The sequence below is a fragment of the Ambystoma mexicanum genome, chromosome 10 (assembly GCF_040938575.1).
Source record: "Ambystoma mexicanum isolate Mex_15411 chromosome 10, UKY_AmexF1_1, whole genome shotgun sequence".
Lineage (NCBI taxonomy): Eukaryota > Metazoa > Chordata > Amphibia > Caudata > Ambystomatidae > Ambystoma > Ambystoma mexicanum.
In genome coordinates, this window is record NC_090932.1 from 776,554,348 (window position 1) to 776,576,124 (window position 21,777).

General features: G+C 45.9%; 1 protein-coding gene across 2 annotated transcripts in view; it reads left to right on the plus strand.

Annotated features, from left to right (window-relative positions):
* Window positions 1–21,777, plus strand: part of KCNAB1 (potassium voltage-gated channel subfamily A regulatory beta subunit 1) — a 1,977,401-nt gene that overhangs the window by 1,890,987 nt on the left and 64,637 nt on the right. For both annotated transcript variants that reach the window (XM_069618430.1, XM_069618431.1), the window contains exon 11: window positions 9,185–9,279. In XM_069618430.1, the coding sequence (XP_069474531.1) occupies window positions 9,185–9,279 (95 nt within the window). The remainder of the gene's footprint in view (window positions 1–9,184; window positions 9,280–21,777) is intronic.

Genomic DNA, 21,777 nt, shown 5'->3' on the forward strand with positions numbered 1-21,777 from the left:
GGTTGACAATGTTGAATGCAGAGGAAAGGTCAAGGAGAATGAGAACAGAGGGAGAGCTAGAGTCAAGATTAGAGAGCAGATCTTCACAGGTATTAAAGAGTGCAGTTTCCATGCCTCTGGCTGCTCTGAAGCCAGACTGATGGTCATGGAGACAACCAACAGATTCAGTGTGGAGGGTTAGCTGGGAGATAGCCAGCATCTCCAGGAGTTTTCCCAGGAAAGGAGTGATAGAGATTGTGCGATAGTTTGCTGGAATCGAGGTGTCGGGAGAAGGCTTTTTTAGTAGGGGTGCACAGGAGAGTGCATGAGAAGAGAGGTGAAAGGTCCAGTGGTGAAGGAGTGATTACAGAAATCGGCCAAGGCTGGAGCGAGAGAACTAATGTTTTTCTTAATGGTTCTGGAGGAGCAAATGGTCACCTATTTGGATGAGACTTTCATAGACCGGACTTGTCTGGAAACATCTTCAGGTGTTACAGGAGAGAGGGAGAAGAGAAGGAGAGGAGGGTGGGTAGCCACAGAGGGCCTGCGAGCAGTGGAGAGAGAAGACAAGAAAAGAAAAGAAAAGAAAAGAAAAGAAAAGGAAAGAAGAGGAAAGGAAAGGAAAGGAAAGGAAAGGAAAGGAAAGGAAAGGGGAGAGTGCGGACAGGATATCCTAGATTTTAGTGGTGAAATGAGAAGCCAGAGCTGTGCAGAGGGCCAGAGTAGGTGTAGAAGAGGTAGATACTGCAACAGGATTGGCCAGCTCTTTGCAGATTTGAAAAGGTTTGGCTGTGTTGTTAGAGGCCGCAGAGATACAGGCTTGAAAATGGACCCTCTTCTTAGAGAAGATGGAGAGTCTGTATTGCCTTTGGAGCAGGCGGCAAGCCAGTTTGACAGAGGGTACACCCAAAGCTCCCCACTTCCGTTCAGCTACTCTGCACTTGCAATTCAGATTGGAGTCATACCAAGAATTGCACTTGGTGTCAGGCTTCAGGTGGATCCTCATAACAGGAGCAAGGATATCCAGAGTGTTAGAGATGGAAAGTTAAAGCTTGGAAAGGGCCGTGTAAGGATGGGAGTCAGCCGCAGGTATAGATGGGGGAGAGAAAGTGGAGGCAAAGGTGGCAACTGACACTCGCTTCGGAGGTCGAATGACCGCGAAGGAAGGTGGCAGTGCTGGGTGGGCCTTTGTCAAGGGAACAGTAAGCTTCGAGTGAGAAGAAAGAAGAAAGTGGTCAGTCCAGGAGAGAGGAGTAGTGAGAGGATTAGAGAGGGGGATGTCTGAAGAGATGAGTACATCCAAGGTGTGGCTGTCAGAGTGAGTCGGACCAGAGGGTAGAATGGAGAGGGAAAGAGAGTCGCATAGGTTGTGAAAAAGCCCAGGGGAGTCTGGGGAGTCCAGGTGGATGTTGAGATCTCCAAGGATGAGAAGCTGGGAGGTAGAGGAAAGGAGAGAGGAAGTGAGGTTAGCCCATTCAGAGAGGAAGAATGTGACCTGGTCAGGTGGCTTGTAGATGGTGGCCAAGCTCAGAGAGAGGCCAGGAGAGATAGAGAGCCTGCAGACCAGGCATTCAAAGGAGGAATAGTCTGAGTGGGGATGATGGAAGCACAGATTGACTCAGGAAAGATCAGGGCCACTCCGCCTTCGGGCCTATTGGGCCTCGTCTATGAGAGGATCTTATAGCCCTCGGGGAGGATTGTATCAAAACTTGTGACAGAGCTGGCCTTGAACCATGTCTCGGTAAGAGCGAGAACATACAGGTCCAGGAGTTCAAGGAGTTGGGAGATGTCAGAGGAGTGTTTGGCAGCAGAGTGAGAGTTGAGAGTAGCCATGTGGGGCAGGATCCCACTTTCGAAAGACTTCCAGCGGAAGGGGGTACAGGGTAGAGGAGCAGCCATCCAAAGTGGCAGAGGAGCAAAGCAAAAGAGGTGGAAGGAGGAGGCGGGAAAAGAGCCAGAGAGGTAGTGGATGGCATGGGAGACAGAGAGGTGGAGCATGGAGGTTGATGAGGAGCCAAAGCGGTAATAGACGGTATAGGAGTCAGAGCAGTAGAAGAAGGAGGTGGCAGAGGAGCCAGATAAGTGGTAGAAGGAATAGCAGAAAAATAAAGGAAGTTGATGAAGCAATGAAGGTGAGCACCAAATAATAGGAGATTGGGCTGAGGGCCCTGGACCATGACAGTGCCTTTTAGATAGATATTAATGATGACTCTGGAGGACTGACAGGGGGCCAAGAGGACCTCCCACTGGGTGCCACCATTAATGGGAGAAGAGGAGAAGGAGAGAGAAGTGCGACCATATGAAGGGTTCATAGGTCGGTTGAAGGAATGACAAAGAGGATGTCGGAGAGAGTCTGTCTGAAAGAAGCACTGACATAGGTGTCAGCGATGGGAAGGCCTGGATTGGAGAACAGGGTGTCCTTCTTGACCTTCTTCCTACGAGTCTTAGTGAGAAGAATAGGGTGGGGGATAGAAAAGATGGAAAAGCAGTTAGAGAAGATGGGGAAATTGAGAGCACTATAGTGGGTGTGAAAGAGGGAAGAGAAAGGTCAGTCAAGAGGAGAAGACAAGGAAACACTGCACAGAGCTATGCCCCCACAGAGTGCACAAGAAGGGGATTCGTAAAAAATGGGGGGGTAAAAGGAGGGAGCATAGTGCAACAGCAGAGCGCAGATGGAGGCAACTAAGCAAGGGCAGCAACAGGCAGTGACTGGAGAAAGCCGTGGAAGTCGACCAGGCGCAGCTCAACCTTGAGAGGAAAAAAGGACTTGAGGGAACCTAGAGAAGGAGAGAAAGGCCTAGTGGACACAGCTAGCTGTGTAGGTATACCCAGAAACATTCGCCTAGACGGGAGATACAGAGAATGCAGGAGAAATGCAAAGAACAGTGATAGAGGCCAATACATTCACCTAGAAGGGAAAAATGCAGAACAAGCTGGGGAAGCAGAGAAACAGTGATGGAAGCCAAAACAATCACCTAGATGGGAAAATATGCAGAAAATGCAAAAGAAATGCTGAGAAACAGTTGCAAAGACATCGAAAACAAAGTACTGCTATCCGGGAGAGGGACAGCCTAATGAATACGTAGAGACAGTGCAGGATGAGATTCGTATTGAAATGAAAGTAAGCGCTCTGCATTCCCACCCCTTTGTCGCCAAACAACTAGGTCGCACAACACTGCCGCCTTGTCCTGCGAGGGTGACTGTTCTACTGAACACCCATGAAGACTTGCTCTCAAATCTTAATTCCAACTCTCCATCATTTCTTATCCTTCTGGGTCTTTCCTCTGCCTTTGCTACAGTCAATCATGCCACTCTGACAAATCAGCTCTGTGACACCCTTGGCATCAGGGGCCTGGCACTGGACTGGTTGACCTCATTCCTCTCCTCTCGCTGTGGGTCTTCAACATCTACGTTGCCCATCTGGCCCACCTAATCTCCTCCTTCTCTCCTTACTTTCAATGTTATGCAGATGACACTCAGCTCTCCTTCAAGCTTCCCTCTTCTGCCTCCTCTTCCTCTTCTTGCATCCCTGACTGTCTGACTGCTATTCAGGCATGGCGTGCTGCCAATGATCTCTACCTTAATGCCAGTAAGACTAAGATCCTTCTCATTGGGACCCCAGCACCCTCCTTCCCTCCTACCCTCTGGTCGCCCTCTATGGGTCCCCTCCCCCTCACTCTCTTATGAGGCAAAAAACGTTGGTTTCATCTTTAACTCCTCTCTCAACTTATCTCCTCACAACACGGACATTGAGAAGAAAGCCCACTATCAGCTGCTCCTCCTAAGAGGAATTCTCCCTTTGCTCACCTTGCCCCAGAAACTCAATGTCTCCAGGGCTAAGGTTCTTTCTAGGCTGCACTACTGCAACAGCCTCTTCCTCAATATTCCCTTATCCTCCCTCTGTCCCCTTCAACTAATCCAGAATAGGACTGCAACACTTATCCTTGGCCTCAAGCCCAGGGACCCCATCTCCGCAGCCCTAAAATTTCTCCACTGGCTCCCGGTTGCTGCTAGGATCAAGTTCAAGAACCTCTGCATCATCCGTAAATACAATAAAATCCACAAGACTTTCTGGGGCCTGGGACCCTGCTACATCCAACTCCCTCTCCCTAAAAACCCCCCTGCTAGAGCCCTTTGGTCTTCTGGCTCCAACTCTCTGCTGATCAGACACTTCTCTAAGCAGAGAGTGTGGGGTAGATCTCTCCCTTCCACAGGAGCCTCCCTCTGGAATGGTCTCCCTGCCCCTCTCAGGCTTGAGCCGGATCACCTTAAGTTCCAGATGCTCCACAAGACCATCCTTTTCTCTTCTTCCTTCCCTCTCCCCCTCCCCTGCTAACACCCTTGTCTGCCACAGTGACTGTTTGCCTTGTTCCCTCTGAGCTCTACAGGGCACCAGGACCCTCTGCCCAGACCACCCCCCTCCTCGCACTCAGCATGTGGACACTAACCCCCTGAACCCCAGGCAATCCCTGGCACTTGCCTTCCTGGCCTCCCCTTAGCACTTACCTAGCCCCTATGATGGCCCTCTTCTCCCCCCTCCTACACAACCCTAACCAGGAAATTGTGAGCCTCAACCATGTTTCCAGTTCTCTGAAAAGCCTGTGCAGTAATGGGGGGACGTTCAGCTCTTATAGTCTATCTAGATCCCTTAGTATTCTCACCACTAGGTATTTTATGCCACCCAACTAATCCAGAATAGGACTGCAAGACGTATCCTTATCCTTGGTCTCAAACCCAGGGACCACATCTCTCCAGCCCTAAAATCTATCCACTGGCTCCCGATTGTTTTTAGGATCATTTTCAAGACCCTCTGCATGACGCACAAGGCTTTCTGGGGCCTGGGACCCCGCTACATCCACCTCTCTCTTCCTGAATACCTCTCTGCTAGAGCCCTTCGGTCTTCTAGCTCCAAATCTCTGCAGATCAGATGCTTCTCTAAGCAGAGATAGGGGGTAGATCTCTCTCCTTCGCAGGAGCCTCCCTCTGGAATGGTCTCCCTGCCCCTCTCAGGCTTGAGCTGGATCTCATTAAATTCCCGAAGCTACTCAAGACCCTCCTTTTCTCTTCTTCCTTCCCTCTCCCCCTCCCCTGCTAACACCCCCGTCTGCCACAGTGACTGGCTGCATGGTTCCCTCTGAGTTATACAGGGCACCATACCCCCCCGCATAGACCACCCCCTCCCCGCACTTAGCATGTGGACCCTCAACCCCTGCACCCCATGCAATCCCTGCCACTTCCTCTCCTGGCCACCCCTTAGCACTTGCCTAGCCCCTGGGTCCTCTCCCCCCTTTCTCTTGCACTCTCTCCTCTTTACCCTGCACTTCCCTTCCCACCCTAGCAGTTTGTATTTCACCCTACGAGCACTTCCATCCCCTCTCCCTCAAACTTCTTGTATCTGGACTTGCACGATCCAAATGTCACAAGGCCTAGCAAAAAGTGAAATGCAACGAATATGAAAAGAAATTACCAAAGGAGTCTGTTGCTGATCCAGAGGTATCAATCCAGAGGTACAATTAAGTAGACACTGAATAAGGAATAGCAGATCTCCAATCAATGCAGCACAAATGCCACTGGAATGTAAACCAAAAAAGAAAGGTAACGTGAATAGAGAGCATGGCAAATTGTCAAGATGAATAAATGGCAACTAAAGGCGTATTCTTGGCCTAGGGACCACATCTCTCCAGCCCTAATTTCTCGTAATTGGCTACTGGTTGCTGCAAGGATCAAATTCAAGAGCCCCCGATCATCCACAAAGCTTTCTGGGACCCTGCTACATCCAACTCTATGGCCTCATTACGAGTATGGAGGTAGCCATGCGCTTAATAAGGGCATGGCTGCCTTCATACCGGGTTCCAGTACCGGGTTCCTCCAATGAGGACTTACCGGGCTATTCCAACCTTGGAGGACCCGCTAAGTCCTCATTTTAAAAACCCATCCCCATTCCCATTTGAGCCCCCATAGGGCTCAATGGGAATGGGGAGGGAGCTAATAACGGGCACGTTAATAACAGGCCTGTTATTAGCTCCCTGGTCCCCTCGCGGGACCCGGTAAGGACGCCTGGTTTTACCAGGCGTCCTTACCGGGTCCCGCAAAGGGAACCTCATAATAGAGCATCCCGTATGAAGGGTGCCGGTCCTGTACTGGCACCCTTCATTACGGGAGCACCAACCTCGTAATGAGGCCCTATATCTCTAAATACCTCCCCGCTAGAGACCTTCGGTCTCCTAGCTCCAACTCTCTGTGAATCAGATGCTTCTCCAAGCAAAGAGTGGGGGGTAGATGTCTCTCTTCCCCAGGAGCATCCCGCTGGAATGGTCTCCCTGCCCCTCTCAGGTTGGAGCTGGATCTCTTTAAGTTCTGGAAGCTCCTCAAGACCTCCCTTTTCTCCTCCTCTTTCACTCTCCCCTCCCCTGCTAACACCTTATTGTGCCTCATTGACTGGCTGCCTGGTTGCTTCTGAGTACTACAGGGCACCAGCCCCCCCACCCAGTCCCCCCTTCCCTGCACTTACCTGCAGTCCCTGGCACATACCCTCTGGCCTCCCCTAAGCACTTGCTCCTCACCTTTCTACCCTTTTCCCTTCCCACCTTAGTACTAATTTTTGCGTAGACCGGCACTCCATCCCCCTCCCTTCCCTCGCACTTCTGGTTCTGCACTTGTACAATCTGAATGTCACAAGGCCTAGTATGACCCTTATTTTATCTTTCTCCCTTGTCCATCCCCTCTTTTATGTCTTGTGGGGCTTTGAAACACCATTTGTTGTACAGGCGCCTTACAAATATCCAATAAATAAATATAGTAACAAAGACTGGAGATTGAAAATCCATACGGTAGCTTAGTTCCGTTGCAGTGACTGAAAGTCTGCAGTCTGGTATTGTTTGTATTCCCAGAAAGAGGAAATATTTTTAGTTGTTGGAACATTTGCTTGAAAATGTTCCTCAATAGGTGAGTTAATGTTTTCTCTGCCGATGCCCGCCAAGTGTTTGGCAATCCATAACCAGAGAGGTCTGGTACTGTATATCAATGGGCTTGTACATCATACTATGTAGATAACATATGGCTTTGGCAGTTGACACATTTGATAGGATGAGTTTTAATATTGCTGGAGCACAAGGATTGTTGTGTTCTGTCCTTATTTTCACACACTCTCCGTTTATTACAAGTGAAGAAACCATTAGATTTTCAGTGAAAACCAATTAATGGGTTCCAACTCAGTTTGCTTCAAAAGATGGTACTTCTACAATATGTTACGTTAGGGTGTTCATTGATGTAGTCTGTAAAGTCTGTCTGAAAGCTTGGCTTGATAGCTAGACCCTTGAGCCATTTAGTAATATTATTTTTATGATGGACACTAAAGGACAGGATCATGGATTTTGTGGCAGTCATCTTCCTACAGAGTCTACACTCTAGGGTTTCAAAGATATGAAAGACCTCTAGATCTAAAACTAGACCACCCTCTGTGCGGACATGTCTGTTTTCTAAGTGTAACTCATTATAATAAGGTGTGTAATCAATATTTCTAGGGTATCTTCTGTCCTTTCCCATAGTTTTGATATTCCGATGTGTCCCTGTCATGACTTGTGTGAGATCTGTGACTAACATTGCACACCATGGTTCAATTGATTTTAACTAGTGAAGGGCAGTAGGGTAGGGTGCTGATGTTTCATCCCCTATTGGTCGTCCCATAAATCCTTTGGTTATTTCTACTGTCCATACTGTCAATGTTCACCCTCCATTCCAACCTTAGTGGTGATTCCTGGTAGATCAAACCAGCAGAATGTACAAGATTCAGATTCATGGATATAGGAGCATTGACCACGCAAAGTTCGCACTTCGAATAGTCCTTTGCGCGTCCCTGTGCAAATAAGACAATCTGCGCGCTATGCATATTCACAGAATTCACAGCACAAAACAACCGTATGTGCAAGGAGTGGCCAAAATGCACAAGACACGCCCCCACATGTAGTAATTCCACCCTTGCATACAGATCTTTGCACACTCCTTGACCGCAAAGCAACGCACACCGGAAAAGCAGTAACAAAACCCCCATGGATCCCAAATCCAACATGTGACCTTAGCTCTGAGTAGTGATTCCTATGTGCAAGTGTCTGTACACTTGCCTTCAGGTGGCGGTTACATAGAGTGCTTTGCATGGTAATTTCCCCGCCAGTCACCGAGGTTGCACAGTCAGAGCCATGAATACGATTTTACTGATGCAGTTGTGGGCGTGCGATCGCCTTGCGCAGGCTTACATTTTTCCTTGTTCTTCCTCATTCTGCATGTTCCGCCCCCTGTTCTGGTCCATGCGCAGCACACCCACATTCTATGAGGTGCCTCGTGCAAGAGAATCAGGCCCTCGCAGAGCCGTGCCGAGTCCACTCAGAGTATGAAAAAGTCCCAAGCAGTCAATTCCATGAATCGACAAACAGGATTTCACACGCGCTTTGGCACATGAATCGGGCCCTAAATGGAAATTGAAAAAGATGAAGCGCACAGAGGTCATAAAAGATGAAGGGGGAAAGGTCAGGGTCTTCAAGAGGAAAACACTGTATCCTGTCACAGTATGTCAGTAGTTACAAAGACAACAGAAGAGAGCCTATGGACTACAAATTACCAAATGAATGCTATGTTACTCTTCCTTTTTCCTAATAGCATACTTATTATATTCTCCTTAATACCACAGATATGCTGTGCTGAATAATTTCCACAAAACAAACTCATGGTAGACCGGTTAACCGGTCCTAATAGCATCATAAGCCATACTTGTGGGATTGTACCAATTTTAATTAAAGCAGGATGCTAAAGACTGTGCCAGCATCATTCCTTGTTTTCATTGCTCCTCCTCTATGATTGGTTTGAGGCTTGCATCCTCGTATACCTGTGCCTCAATACATCTGACAGATATAGACAGAAGCCCAGGACTTCTACACACAGGAGCACTTTCATAGCATCAGTCCACATTGTACGGAGCGTTCCAGATAGTAACCAATATTTATGGGCATTTTAGTGCTTAAATAAAAGATGAACGCTATAAAAGTATGCTTGATAATGTGACCTTAAATTAAGTGATTGATGCAAAGTGCATTATATAAGTGCAGCCAGCTGATTTATTTGAAAGCTTGAATCAATTATTGAGTGTTGTCTCATTGGAAGTCCCTGTGATTTATTCGGATGCTTAAACTAATGATCCAATGTTGTTTGCTAGGGGTTGGAGCGATGACCTGGTCTCCTCTGGCCTGCGGAATCATCTCAGGGAAATATGAAAACGGAGTTCCAGAAAGTGCCAGAGCGTCGCTGAAGGTAGTTGACCATTGTCATCATCACCATCAACACCATTTTCTTTCAAGATATGTTGAACATGTTATTTATTGGTACATATCTCATCTGGGTGAACTCCAGGGATCAGGTTTGAATCTCACCTGTATGGGTTCACCCTTCCATCCTCTGTATTCACAGAGCTGAGTAACAAAAGAATAGGGAATAATTAGGCGATATGCCCCGAGGTGGCGGGCCGATCCGGTAGGTAACAGGCCACTGCCCAATTTAAGGGCTTGAGCACAGCGAGGTACCGTTAAAGAGGGTGGCAGTGCCGTTACCAATAGGGTCGGCATGCCACAGAGGGGCATAGAACCATTAGCACCCGTATGGTTGGCTACATGATTGTTAATGGTGTTATTAAAAAAATAATAATAATAAGCCCGGCGCTGCAAGTGGTGTTGTCAGAAGAAGTCAATTTGCCATGTTTATGACTGTGCCATCATCAACATGAAAACGGACTTCTGCTGACAGCAGCAATGGGCGGCGCACGGCCGTGAAACAAAGGTACGTTCCTTTTTTACACCATTAGCACCCTTGTAGGAAACTGTAGGAGTGCTAAGTGGAGAAGGGGTAGAGGGGAAAGGAAGGGAAGCACCCTAAACCCATGAAAATGCTCAGAGCGTGCTCTTTCCTTGGCTTATGCAGCCCGTATTCCGAGCATTTTCATTGGTTAAAGGAACTGCTCATGGTGTTAATAGTGTAAGTGATTTCAACCTGGCACACACCCAAGTCTCGCCCAGCATGTAGTGCGCAACTGAAAACCTTATTAATTGTTATTTATAAATTCAATATTCTGAATGATATACCACTCATATCACATCCTTCTCCTGAGACCGCCCCCCCCCGGTCACACTGAACCAGGAATCAGGCTAGTTTGCAAAGGTAAATATTTATTTATGTATTTAAAATTTCATCGCAGTATATTTTAATAGGTAAACAACAGTCACCAATAGGGTGACAGAACACAGAATAATATCTTTAATACACTATGAATCAAGGAATGAGCACAAAAACAAAAATGCAGCACAGTAAATAATACTTTTGTGGTGGTTTGGTATAGATGGCACTATGGTTAGAGGTTCCCCCTGCAACACCCCTCAACCCCCAATAGGCAATTAAATAGATGTGAGGAGAGAGCAGATATTCAGGAATAGCATACATCAGACAGAATATCAGTCCCACCTTCCCTCTTCAAACACAAGAGAAAAACAGAATTGACTTTCAGCTGTAAGAATGGCGTTTAAATTGCCTTAGGGATTGACTGAGCAAAAACATCAAATGTGATCAAAAATACTTAAATTGTTATACATTCTTATGGGAGCCGCTTTGAACAGTTGCACACAGTCACACACAATGATTTAGTCCAAAGAAAGCATGTGGGTTCTATGGATAGCTATGGATGTAAGGTACAGGTAGGAGTTGAAATTGTGTTTCTATCATAAAAACTGAGGGAGTTATAGAGGTTTTAGTAAAGGTCATTTTTGTAAAATAGGCGTGAGAATGGAAAACAGAGATTCGGGTTTAGAAATGATAGATAGGCTTTCTTATGCTATATTAAAGACTACAAAAATTATAATGCCACACAGGAAGGTAATTCACGGCCGATCATAACAGTTCATGATACTCTAGTTTCAGTTGGTTTGGGAATTACTTTTCTTACGCAATCAATAAGAAGTTAGGGTTTAGGAACGCAGATGAGAAAAGAGACAGCGCAAGATAGTTCTAGCAACACAATGGGCCTCATTACGAGGTTGGAGGTAGTCATGGCGCTATTAGCGCCATGACTACCTCCAATACCGGTACCGAGTCCGCCGTTGTTCAATGGGGATTTACCGGTCTATTCCGACCTTTGTGGGACCGGTAAGTACCCATCGAAAAAGCCATTCCCCATTCCCATTTGAGCCCCCATAGGGCTCAATGGGAAGGGAGAAGGCGCTAATAATGGTACCGCAAGTTGCAGTACCGTTATTAGCTCTAAAGTCCCTTAACGGGTCCCGTCCTTAATGCCTGGTAAAAACAGGCGTTAAGGAAGGGACCTGCTAAGGGAACTCGGAATAGGGCGCAAAGGGATTACCAGCAACGGTGTCCTTACCAGTGCCCGGTATCCCTTTGCACCCACCTCGTAATGAGGCCCAATGATTCTGAATTAGGAATGGGATATGTTTGAAATAGGGATCATACAATGCAAATATATTATGGGTCACTGTTCTTCCTACTAATACTCACAGAATAATGTATTAAATTGGACCGTCAGTTCTAGTCATGCATTGGGCAGGTCCACCAGCAAACAGGCACCTCTGGAGGGATTTGGGTCAGCGGCATGGTTCTGGTCAAGTTGGGAGTGCACCTCAGACTGGATTTGAAAGGGCCCCTTCTGGTGACTGGACGCGGTAGATAGCCAGATATAGGTTTTCAGTGGGCAAGCCTACTGGTAGCCAGCCAAACTGAATTCAAATGAAATCCCTTCCAGTTTGGGATTTTGCAATTGGGTCAGGCTAGCAACAATTTTGCAATGCTAGAGTCTGGATTCTGCAATGAAATCTGGGTCTCTCAAAGAATTCTGGAGTCAGCTACAAAGTGAAATGTTCTGGAATAAGGTGCTGCACGGACATCTGGATGGGTTCTGGACGCAGGGTGTTCTGGAAGCAGTGTGTAGAGTAGAGTGTAGTTGAGTCCTATATTTATTCATTATACATTTTATGGCATGGGCAGAACTTCAGAACACACCTCCCTATCTGTGAGTGGCTGCAGGCGTGCACTTCGTTTTGGTTGGCAGCTTAAACAGAGCTGTCAGCTTATGACAGGATTTGGGAACTCCCCCCTTGATTTTTACTCAAAACATACTTTTACACAAATGTACATTTGTTCCATTATACACCCTCACAAGATTAGGCAAATATGTTTCACATTTGATTGTCTACATTTACATCCGATTTCCATCTTTGTGAGAGCTGTATTGGTCATTTTATGGATTTTCATAAATTTTACCCAGAACACTTTGGATTCATCATTTCTAATTCGATACACCTCTGGGCACTGATTAGTGGATCGTGTACATACAATTTTACACTTGCAATATTAATATGTTTGCCACAATCAGTGTTTTAGTGTATCTTTGGTTCCTGATGTAGTAAAAACTCCTACCACCTCTTCAACTGTCTAGCATGATATAAGTTTGTACTTTTCACTTGTCTACATATTTTGGCTGTCATGTTAAATGTCATAAAGTTCTGAGGCAAACACAAGTAATTTACAATCAAAATCCAGTCCAGGTTTTTTTTATCTTGCTTCCCAAAGTGAGCAGATGGCCAGTCCTTTGAAGTTCACTGAGGAACCTCCCCCACATCCTGCTCCTCCTGGCATAGGCCAATTCTCAGCATGTCCTTTTTTCTTTGATTAGTCAGCAGACAAATGTCTAATGCAAATCCTTTGAGTGGCTTGCTGGGAGTATGCGTGACCAATTAACTCAAGGAAGTGTCAACAGGAGGTGTAATTTTTCCCAGGGCAGGCCCTATCAGATCAGAATTCACATGTGGATTGGCTTCAGACTGGGCTCTGTGAAATTAAAATCTTTTCAGTTCACATATAAAATATAAGTACAGCGTATAAAGGATTTAAACATTTTAAAAGAATTAGCCCTTCACCAACATACTTGAAATAGTGGATTTTGCAACTTTTCAGGACAAAGAAATACATTTAAGATATGTTTTACAGCCAATTTCTTTTGGCAGCTGTCAGGCTGTGATGCCTGGATCCCTCTGACTGCCTTGAGGGTCCATTATTCCAGCACACTCTCCTTTCAATAATTCACTGGGGAAGATAACTGAATTTAGCGCCAAAACAGTACTTTGAAGGTTGCCCTTGATTAGGAAACTGTAATTAGGGGCATTTTCATATTTTAGCCATTCTGTAGGCTTGTTTCCAATGACAGATGACAGATGACAGCATTGATGCCTGCTTTTACAGCACTTTTCCAGTGTATTTGGCAGGGCGTGCAGCTCCATTGATGGGTAATGAACTCTGTGCAATTTTGCAAACTTAGTGCGCACAGGGGTTATTGCCTCCATTCTTGGCAATTATCTTTCCCCATTGGCAAAGGGTGCAGTGTAGCGCAGTGGCGTGGATACAAATGCTCCACAATAGCACCAATCACTGAAGCACCTACAAGAAATTCATTATGTAGTGTGCACCATATAAGTAAACGCTATAATGACATCAATCACATGTTCGCCATTTAAGGGGATCTGATTGATTATCTATTCAAGGGATTTGAATGAAATTTGAATGAAAAAAAAAGCTGCCACAAACTCAGGAAAAGGGTGGGTCCATCTGATACTGTAGAAGTGACCAGATCCAATGTTTTCGAGGAAGAGGGACTGAACTGATTTTTTTACCCCCAAAAAAACGTGTTCATGAATGTGTGGGTGAGGTAATGGATATGATTAAAGGTAGGTGGAAGGAGGGAGGGATTGCAGGGGGGTCTCCCCCCCCCCCGCAATAAAAAAAAAATTAGTCACTTCATTCTTTCGAAAACATGGATTCAATCAAATCACTTACATCCTGGTCTAACAGCTACAACTGATAGTGGTAGGAAAGTCTTCACAGCACCATAGTTTCAATTGAACAGCGGATTCTTCCATCATCTCCCATTTCAGATGTCTTTTAACACCTAGCAATGAAGGCAGTGCACCTTCAAGACACATTTTGAATGCACTATTTCCTCTTAAGGTGTTACATGTTTTTATTTAATTGGTGCGTAAAGAACAAACTGGCGTTCGTATACTTGCTCCACAATTCACATGCTAAGCCACAGGTGAGTTCCATTAATGAGGGGGCGGGCATACAACATCCAGTATGGCCTTCAGTGGAAGCTCTGTAGTTCTGTTAGGATATTTCAGACATACAGGAAAGAATGTTCAGATATGTGTGACTGTACTGTTTTTTATGTCAGAGTAAAGATGATATTGTAACATGTTTTTGTACAAGGGGTAACCCAGCCCTATCCCTCCCCTCCCATCCTACCTGAACCTATCATCTTTACCCAAGACCTCTTGCCGCTGTATGGGTAGATTAAACGTCAGCACATTGTCCAGCATTTTTGTCACTGGTATTAAAAAGCCAACATTCTGAGATGAAATTAATTATTCTGTGTAAAACAGGGACAGATAAAGAAGAAACATGGGATTGTTGGGACACAGAGTTTATACTTAAGCAGAATTACCCGAGCACTGGGGCATTAACGGGCCAGGTAATGCCCCAGGGCTAGTTAGAAGCCAGAGCGAAGTGAGGACTTTAACAATAGCCTGGGGCATTGCCTGCACCGGTAGTACACCCCCCTGCGAGGGTAATATTGCTATTAGTACCCTGGCACATTGTACTGGAGTACTAATAGTGTATTTTTCTCAAGTGGTCAACGGTGTGTTAACCGTTTCTCAACTCGAAAAAAAAATACAAAAAAAGATGGCTGCCATGGATCGGGGTGAAGGGAACTACACCTAGTCCCTTTTCCTGTTTCAAGGTGGATTTCTGCAAGTTAGAGACGCGTCGGGAACACTCCTGTTCCCGGCGTCGGAGAGGGACAAGAAAGTTCAAGGTAAGTGGGGTGGGGGTGAGGGGATTGGGTATGTGGAAAAGGGGGTTAGGGGTGGAGGTGGAGGGAAGAGGAAGCAGGGAAAGCACACTTACATGATTCCCGTCGAGGGATGATGGGGGCCTCCCACTCTGAGAAGGCTCAGATCAGGGTCTGTACCGTGTGGTAAAGACTCCTTCTGAGACTCCTTATTGGCTGGGAGGCTGACATGCCCCTCTCCCCCTCGCTGGGTACTAACAATAATTATTAGCATCCTTCTACGCTGCTGTCTACAGTGGCATCTCACAGCATTTTTTTGAAAAATAGCTTTAAGCATTATTGCATTATATGTTATGGTGCAGAGCCCAGCAAAATACAAAACAAGTGAACATTTTCAAAATGTGTGTTTAAATATTTAAAAAGTAATTTTCAAAATGTCAGAGATTCCCCTGCATGCAGGAACAGACTGGCCTATAGGGCAATAGGCTCATGGCCGAAACAAAAACGCAAAATGTTGGTGTGGGACAGTTTTGTTGGTCAAAGTGGGCCACTTTTTTGGCAAATTTGGGCCAGTTTGATGAGTTACTTCACTATGCGGCTAATAGTTTTGACCAGTGTTGCTGAATAAAAATTCTTTAAAATGCACAATTTACATCCTATTTTATCAATAAACTGGAATGAATATCCATTTGCAACGGTCGGTCACTTTTTCATTGGTGCCCGAGACAATTTTATAGCCCAGTCCGACCCTGCCTGCAACATCTCTCGAGAGTGGAGTGGAGAGGTGCAGTTAGCTTTCCGTTTGGTGCAGTACCAGCGATGGGTTGAAATATAGGTCTTCCTTTCCTGGAGAACGGGGAGATGTGCAACTTCAAATTTCTACAATTAATGTACAGCCATTTGGGGGTCAGGGGAGGGATACTATGGTGCAATATGACCCCAGAACTGAGATCATAAAGAGCTTGCAATGACTAGGGTGGATGGGGGATAGACCCAATGTGTGCAAGCACCCTGGACCATGTGGAAGCAGATGGTATTAGAATCTATACTTAAGCAATATGCCCCGAGCATCAGGGGCATTACAGAGTCAGGTAATGCCCTGGGGCCCATAGTTATAGGCCCGAGTGAAGGGGATGGCCCCGCTTCGAGCCTCCTCATTGCCTGAGGGGCTGCCACGCCCACACCGGGGACAAAGGCGTGCGATCCGAGGGATTCCCGGCCGGGTAATGCCCTGGCGAGGGCCAATCAGAATGGTTCTTTCATTCTGATTCTCCCTCGCCCGGTACTAATAGTCCTTATTTGAAGGATTGGTCAAAAAGTCACATGTTCTCCTGTGATATAAGCAGTGCCATTCTGTTCTCATGGATAACCCACTCTTGCTTGACCATGATTAAAAAAGACGCCATCCCTTTTGTCATTAGGTCTCTCGACTGGGATGCTGCAGAGCCACATTCAACGAAAGTTCAAAAAAATGCACGGGCTGTGAAGAGCATCATTATGTTCCCATTCGAAAATGCCAAGCAAAGTCATGCTTTATTAGCCCTTAATAGATTGCCCCTGCTGCTCTCCTAAAAGAGCAACACAACAAGGCTGAGCTGACACTCAACGATATACACGCCCCAATCGGAGGAATCTGCATGGCTTGTAAATGAGCTTTCTTAAACCTAGATACAAGCACTGTGTTCTTCCATGTAATTAACACGCAGGGTGGAAAGTGTTCCTTACTAGAATATCGTATACCATGAAGGAAAGGAAGGAAGCAAGAAAGAACTAGACAGGGATAAGGAGGTACAGAGAGAAAGAGAAAGGGGTAGAAGGAAAAAGATAGATAGTGAAAGAAACAAAATGAAGAAGAAAGAAAGAAAGAAAGAAAGAAAGAAAGAAAGAAAGAAAGAAAGAAAGAAAGAAAGAAAGATGAGAAGTACATAAAATAAACAAAGAGATGTAGCGAAATAACCCAAATGAAAAAGAGAAAGGAAGAAAAAGAAAGAAAGAAAGAAAGAAAGAAAGAAAGAAAGAAAGAAAGAAAGAAAGAAAGAAAGAAAGAAAGATGTGAAATAAAGACCGAAAAAGAAAGAAAGAAGGAAGATAACAAGAAGCTAGGAGTAAATAACATAAATAATGTGTGCTGTACTCCTGATCATTCTTGCAGTATATATTGGACCCCAATGATCCAGACTCTCTTATAAAACATATCCTCACATGTCCTTGTCAACACAATGGTGATATCATGAAACAAGGTAAAAGCTGTAAGACTTGTGCCACTGACAAATACATGAAGAACAGCTGTTGGAAACTGCAAACAAATAGAGAGGACAGCAAAGGTCATGTAAAAAACAAAAACGCTGATTCTCACTTCCAAACCAAATACTCAAGGAGTATTATGGTAGATTACCCATGGTAATCATCATTATTCTAAAAGCACCTGACTTGTCTGCCTGCCCAGGCATTACATTACATGTCATTATACCCTTTACCTTATTCCCTAAATGAAATATATCCCACATATCAACCAGCTTTTTCTCTCATAAAAAACAGCTAGCATTAGGCCTGGCGAGGGGAGAGGGCTGTAAGGAATGTTATAAGTCAGAAGGGTTAACAGTAATGATGATTACCATATACGATCTGCCATTAATGCATGCCCCCCCCTCCTTCCTCATCACATTCCTTTCTATATGAAGACCTCGCAAGCAGACCCAAAAGACACTGCTGGCCTTGCGAACTCTAAAAGGACACTGGAACTTAGAGATGGCGCTGACTGGTTTAAGCTTCAGAGTGATCTAGTCTGAAGGCTACTAGATCCAAACTTGGAGAATAGATACCCTCAATTGACCAATTTCAGATGCCTCACAAATGCAGTTGGGCCACCCACGGCCAAACCGTTGCAAATGTCCTGTGTGGGTAGCCCTTGATCATCGATCGACCCAGGAGGCTGACATCCCTCTGGTCAGCCGCCCTTGAATGATATTAGGTAGAAGAATGTATGCGGCTTCATATGAGGTATAGATTGTGGATCCAATCCAGAAAGTTGTAGCAGCCGGTTTATTTCCGTTCATATTACCCCCGAATGAGAAAAAGAAGGCTTACGTTTTGCTGAAGAGGAAGGTCTTGCGCATGTAGGTTTCCAGAACCCTGTCTTATAGCATCCCTTCCATACTCTATGGACCAGGATGGCATGTTGGAAATACCACTTCCTAGTTGAGATGGAAATTAGAGCAGGTCTTTGGAATGAAGGATGGTCCTATTTGGAGCACAACCATTTCTGGTGTGAAAGGTAAATATGGTTCTCTAATCAAGAAGACTTCCAGCTTTCCGATGCACCTGACGGAGGTGATAGCAATGAGAAACAGCATTTTCGAGGATGTGAACTGAATGCCTTGCTCATTCATTGGATCAAATGGATGTCGTTTAAGTTGTTTGTGGACCAGGATAAGGTCCCAGAAATGAGGACAGGTTTCTTTATGTAGCTGCCGAGTCCCCAAGCTTCTGAATAACTGGATTACAAAAGGTTCCAACTTCTTATGGTCTGAAACCAAATCCTGACGTGCACACTTGCATTTGAGGGTGGAGACTGTCAGCCCCATCTTGAAGCCTAGACATCCCTGTGATAACAACAGGTGCCCTTGCTGTGGTGTATATCTGTCTAGCTACTTGATTGTCATCAGCTCCATAACCCAGTCGGGCTCCAATTTTGGCTTAAACTGTTGGTGGGCATGAATTTTTGTTGCCAATTGTCTCCAGTTAGAGGATTTTGTTGTCTCTTGCTGGTTCCACAGGAGTTAGGTGGTATGACTGTCCCAAGGTTGTGCTCCATCCCACCTGAAGGGTGGCTGCCATGAGCAACATCTGAGCCACTGGACTGAAGCAGACTCCTTAAAAGAAGTTGAGAAAATTCATTAACTAGGCCAACTCTTTCTGGATAACCTTAGAGAATGAGTACATCAAGTCATATTATCTTGAAGCAGTTAACCACTGCCCTAAGATAAACTGAAAGAGACATTTAAAATAAGCCATTGTGCATGGACACTAGTGGCTAACATGTCTCCCTGGGGGCATAACCAACCCTGAACTAATGTCATTGTTATAAAGAGGAAGGATTGCAGATGCAGTTGAAGGGTTTCTGCTCAGGAGGTTGTGAAGAAAAAGTTTCCAAATTGTTACTGGAAAGACTAAGATCACCTGTAAAGTTCAAGTCAGTGTCAGAGGTGTTTCTCTATGTTTAACTTGAATCCATGGTGTTCTAGGACTTTGCACACTCTAATAGAATGTAGATGTCACATCTATTCTGATGGGGCTTGAATTAATCAATCATCTATGTATTGATGAACTGTTGGGGTCTCTGAATGGACTGGGAAGAAAGCTTATGAGAGAGACTTTAAAGGAACAACTACATGTCAAGTAGGGGTCTGGGACCCTAAGTGCAAGAAAATGTATGATGAAGTCATTACAGATGGAACAAGGGTCTGGGAAGCCCAAATACAGAGAAGTTACTACAGCCCATATGCAAACAATAGCAGTGACTGGCAGGATTGTGAACCAGGTCTGCTATACTAAATAAAGAAGCCATAAGATGAACATGTATAGTGCCTGGCAGGACAGGCCAAGGGGAGAAACCATACCCCTCGGCATTGTGAATTTTTAAAGCCTAAGAAGGCCTAGGCAGGAAACCATACTCCTTGGCATTGTGAATTGTGAAAGCCTAAGAAGGCCAAGGGAAGAAACCATTCCCGTTGGCATTGTGAATTGTGAACGCCTAAGAAGGCCAAGGTAAGAAACCATAACCGTTGGCGTTTTGAATTGTGAAAGCCTAAGAGGGCCAATGGAAGAAACCATACCCCTTGGCATTGTGAATTGTGAAAGCCTAAGGAAACCAAGAGAAGGGCCATACCCCTTGGCATTGGGAACTGTGACGAGCAAGAGGGGAGGGAGCCACCCCCCCCTGGTATTGTGAATAGAATAAGCACTTTGAAGTGACTTTCTTTATTTTGCCTACTATTGACAGAAAAATCCTCCAAGAGAACTGTTAGAAGTTTTTGTTTGTATAATCTGGAAAACGCGTCTCAACACCAGACGGTGAACACAAAGCTTCAGGCCAGAAGAAGGGAGTCGCTCTTCTGGATTAAAAAGATCCTTGTTTCTTTTCCTTAGTTAGTTAAAGAATGTAAGGGATGGAAGTAGGTTTTGACACACAATGGTGAACTATTTGTTTTTGAAAGACATCCTGACCGAGTCCTTAGTATTAATGGAAACCCCTCTTAGTATTAGGGACAGTTACGTGTTTCTCTAATTTATTTTAACCTAAATAAAAGTCTTTAACCCCAACAATGTCGCCTGTGTGTCGATCTCCTCCTTCCGCACCCTTACAGTAGGAGCTGCTAGACTCAAGAATGACAGTTCTCTTGAAAGTAGAGTTGGGTGATGGAGTGAGCACTCGAGACATTGGTGGACGGTCTTAAAACTCAATTGAGCAGCCATCTCTGACCACACAACTGTGATATCTGCCCATCCTGTTAAAAATGTGTGTATATGACCTCCCACATGTGTTTCTTGGTGTTGCCACAAGTGCTCTTGAGGGTCTACTCCAGCTGGAGGAGCTTCTTCCTCTTCCATGGATGAATCCTCTGGGTGGTGTGGTGGTTGCTAGAAGAGAACTCTCATTCACTGGTTTGGAGTTAAATGATCAGCCTCTACCTCTATAGCAGAATACAAGCATGTGTAGCCATGGCACAAAGTGGGCCCGGCCAGCCAGGGCTGCATGCTTGTCACCTACGGGAAATATAGAAATAAAGACACAGACACCAGAGTGGAGAAGCACATTTTATTGAATGCTGTGTTTGTGTGTTTTATTTACTTGGAAGGACTTACCTGGATTGAACCATCCAGTCCACCATGGGGCTGAATGGAATGTGTAAAAAAAGAACAATGGATACATCTCCCCTGCCCAGCAATGGGCTACGCAGGGGAGAAAAAAGATTCCAAGAAAGGATGGTTAAACACCAAAGTTTTGAGAGTGGAGGAAAAATAACCAGGCTGTAGCAGGTGGCTTCCTCGGGGGCCGTGGCCATGAGCAGACCCCCAGGGTTAAAACTCTTGCATTAATCAGGCTGAATGCATGGCAGAGGCCTAGAATCTTCCTCAGGCTTCTGCCCGGAGCAGCCTGGGCACTCATAGGCCCATGGGAGCCAAAGGCCCACCCAGAAAACAGATTGGATGAGCCCAACAAGGAAAATCCCCAGACTTTGTGCATCGGCATGGTCCATAGTAGAAGGCACAACTCTGCTGATGCCCCATGGGCAGTGCAGCCTGCACCAGTGGGTGGGGCCTGTGCCCCGTGATGGCCCTGAAGAAAAGTCCTCCCAGGCCACGTGTGGCCTGGGAGTAGAAGAGTGGGGGAATCTGGGGAACGTCTGTCGTGCCATGTAGGGCATGTGAGTGAAGGAAAGCCCCAGACCACTCTCACAGTCTGGGTAAAGACAAGTGCCACGCCATTCATTTCTCGTAGTCTGAGTGAAGAATGGAGCTTTCTGCCACTCCGACACTGGGAAGGGAAGGGGCGGGACCTGAGAGCCATGGGATGCACTGCGGGTGCAGCTGTTACTGACGGTGCCGTCGCTGTGACAAGTGAACCACCGCCGAAAGAGACAATGTACAACATGGTGCATTAGTGATGCAGTGACACAGGTGGCCCCCAATGGCTGCCAAAGAATGTCAAGAGCGCCCCAGAACGCGGCTGTGAGTATGGCAGCCCCTCAGGGCATGGGGCCACTGTAAAGACCAACACGTGCTCTCTGGGTACGGCAATAAGCAGGAAGCCCCACATTGCTGATGGACCCTCCTTAAACAGACATTGACATCACGCAGGCCTCGGAGGTGCTGATCGTGTGGCCCCATGTGGTGGATTGGCCACCCAG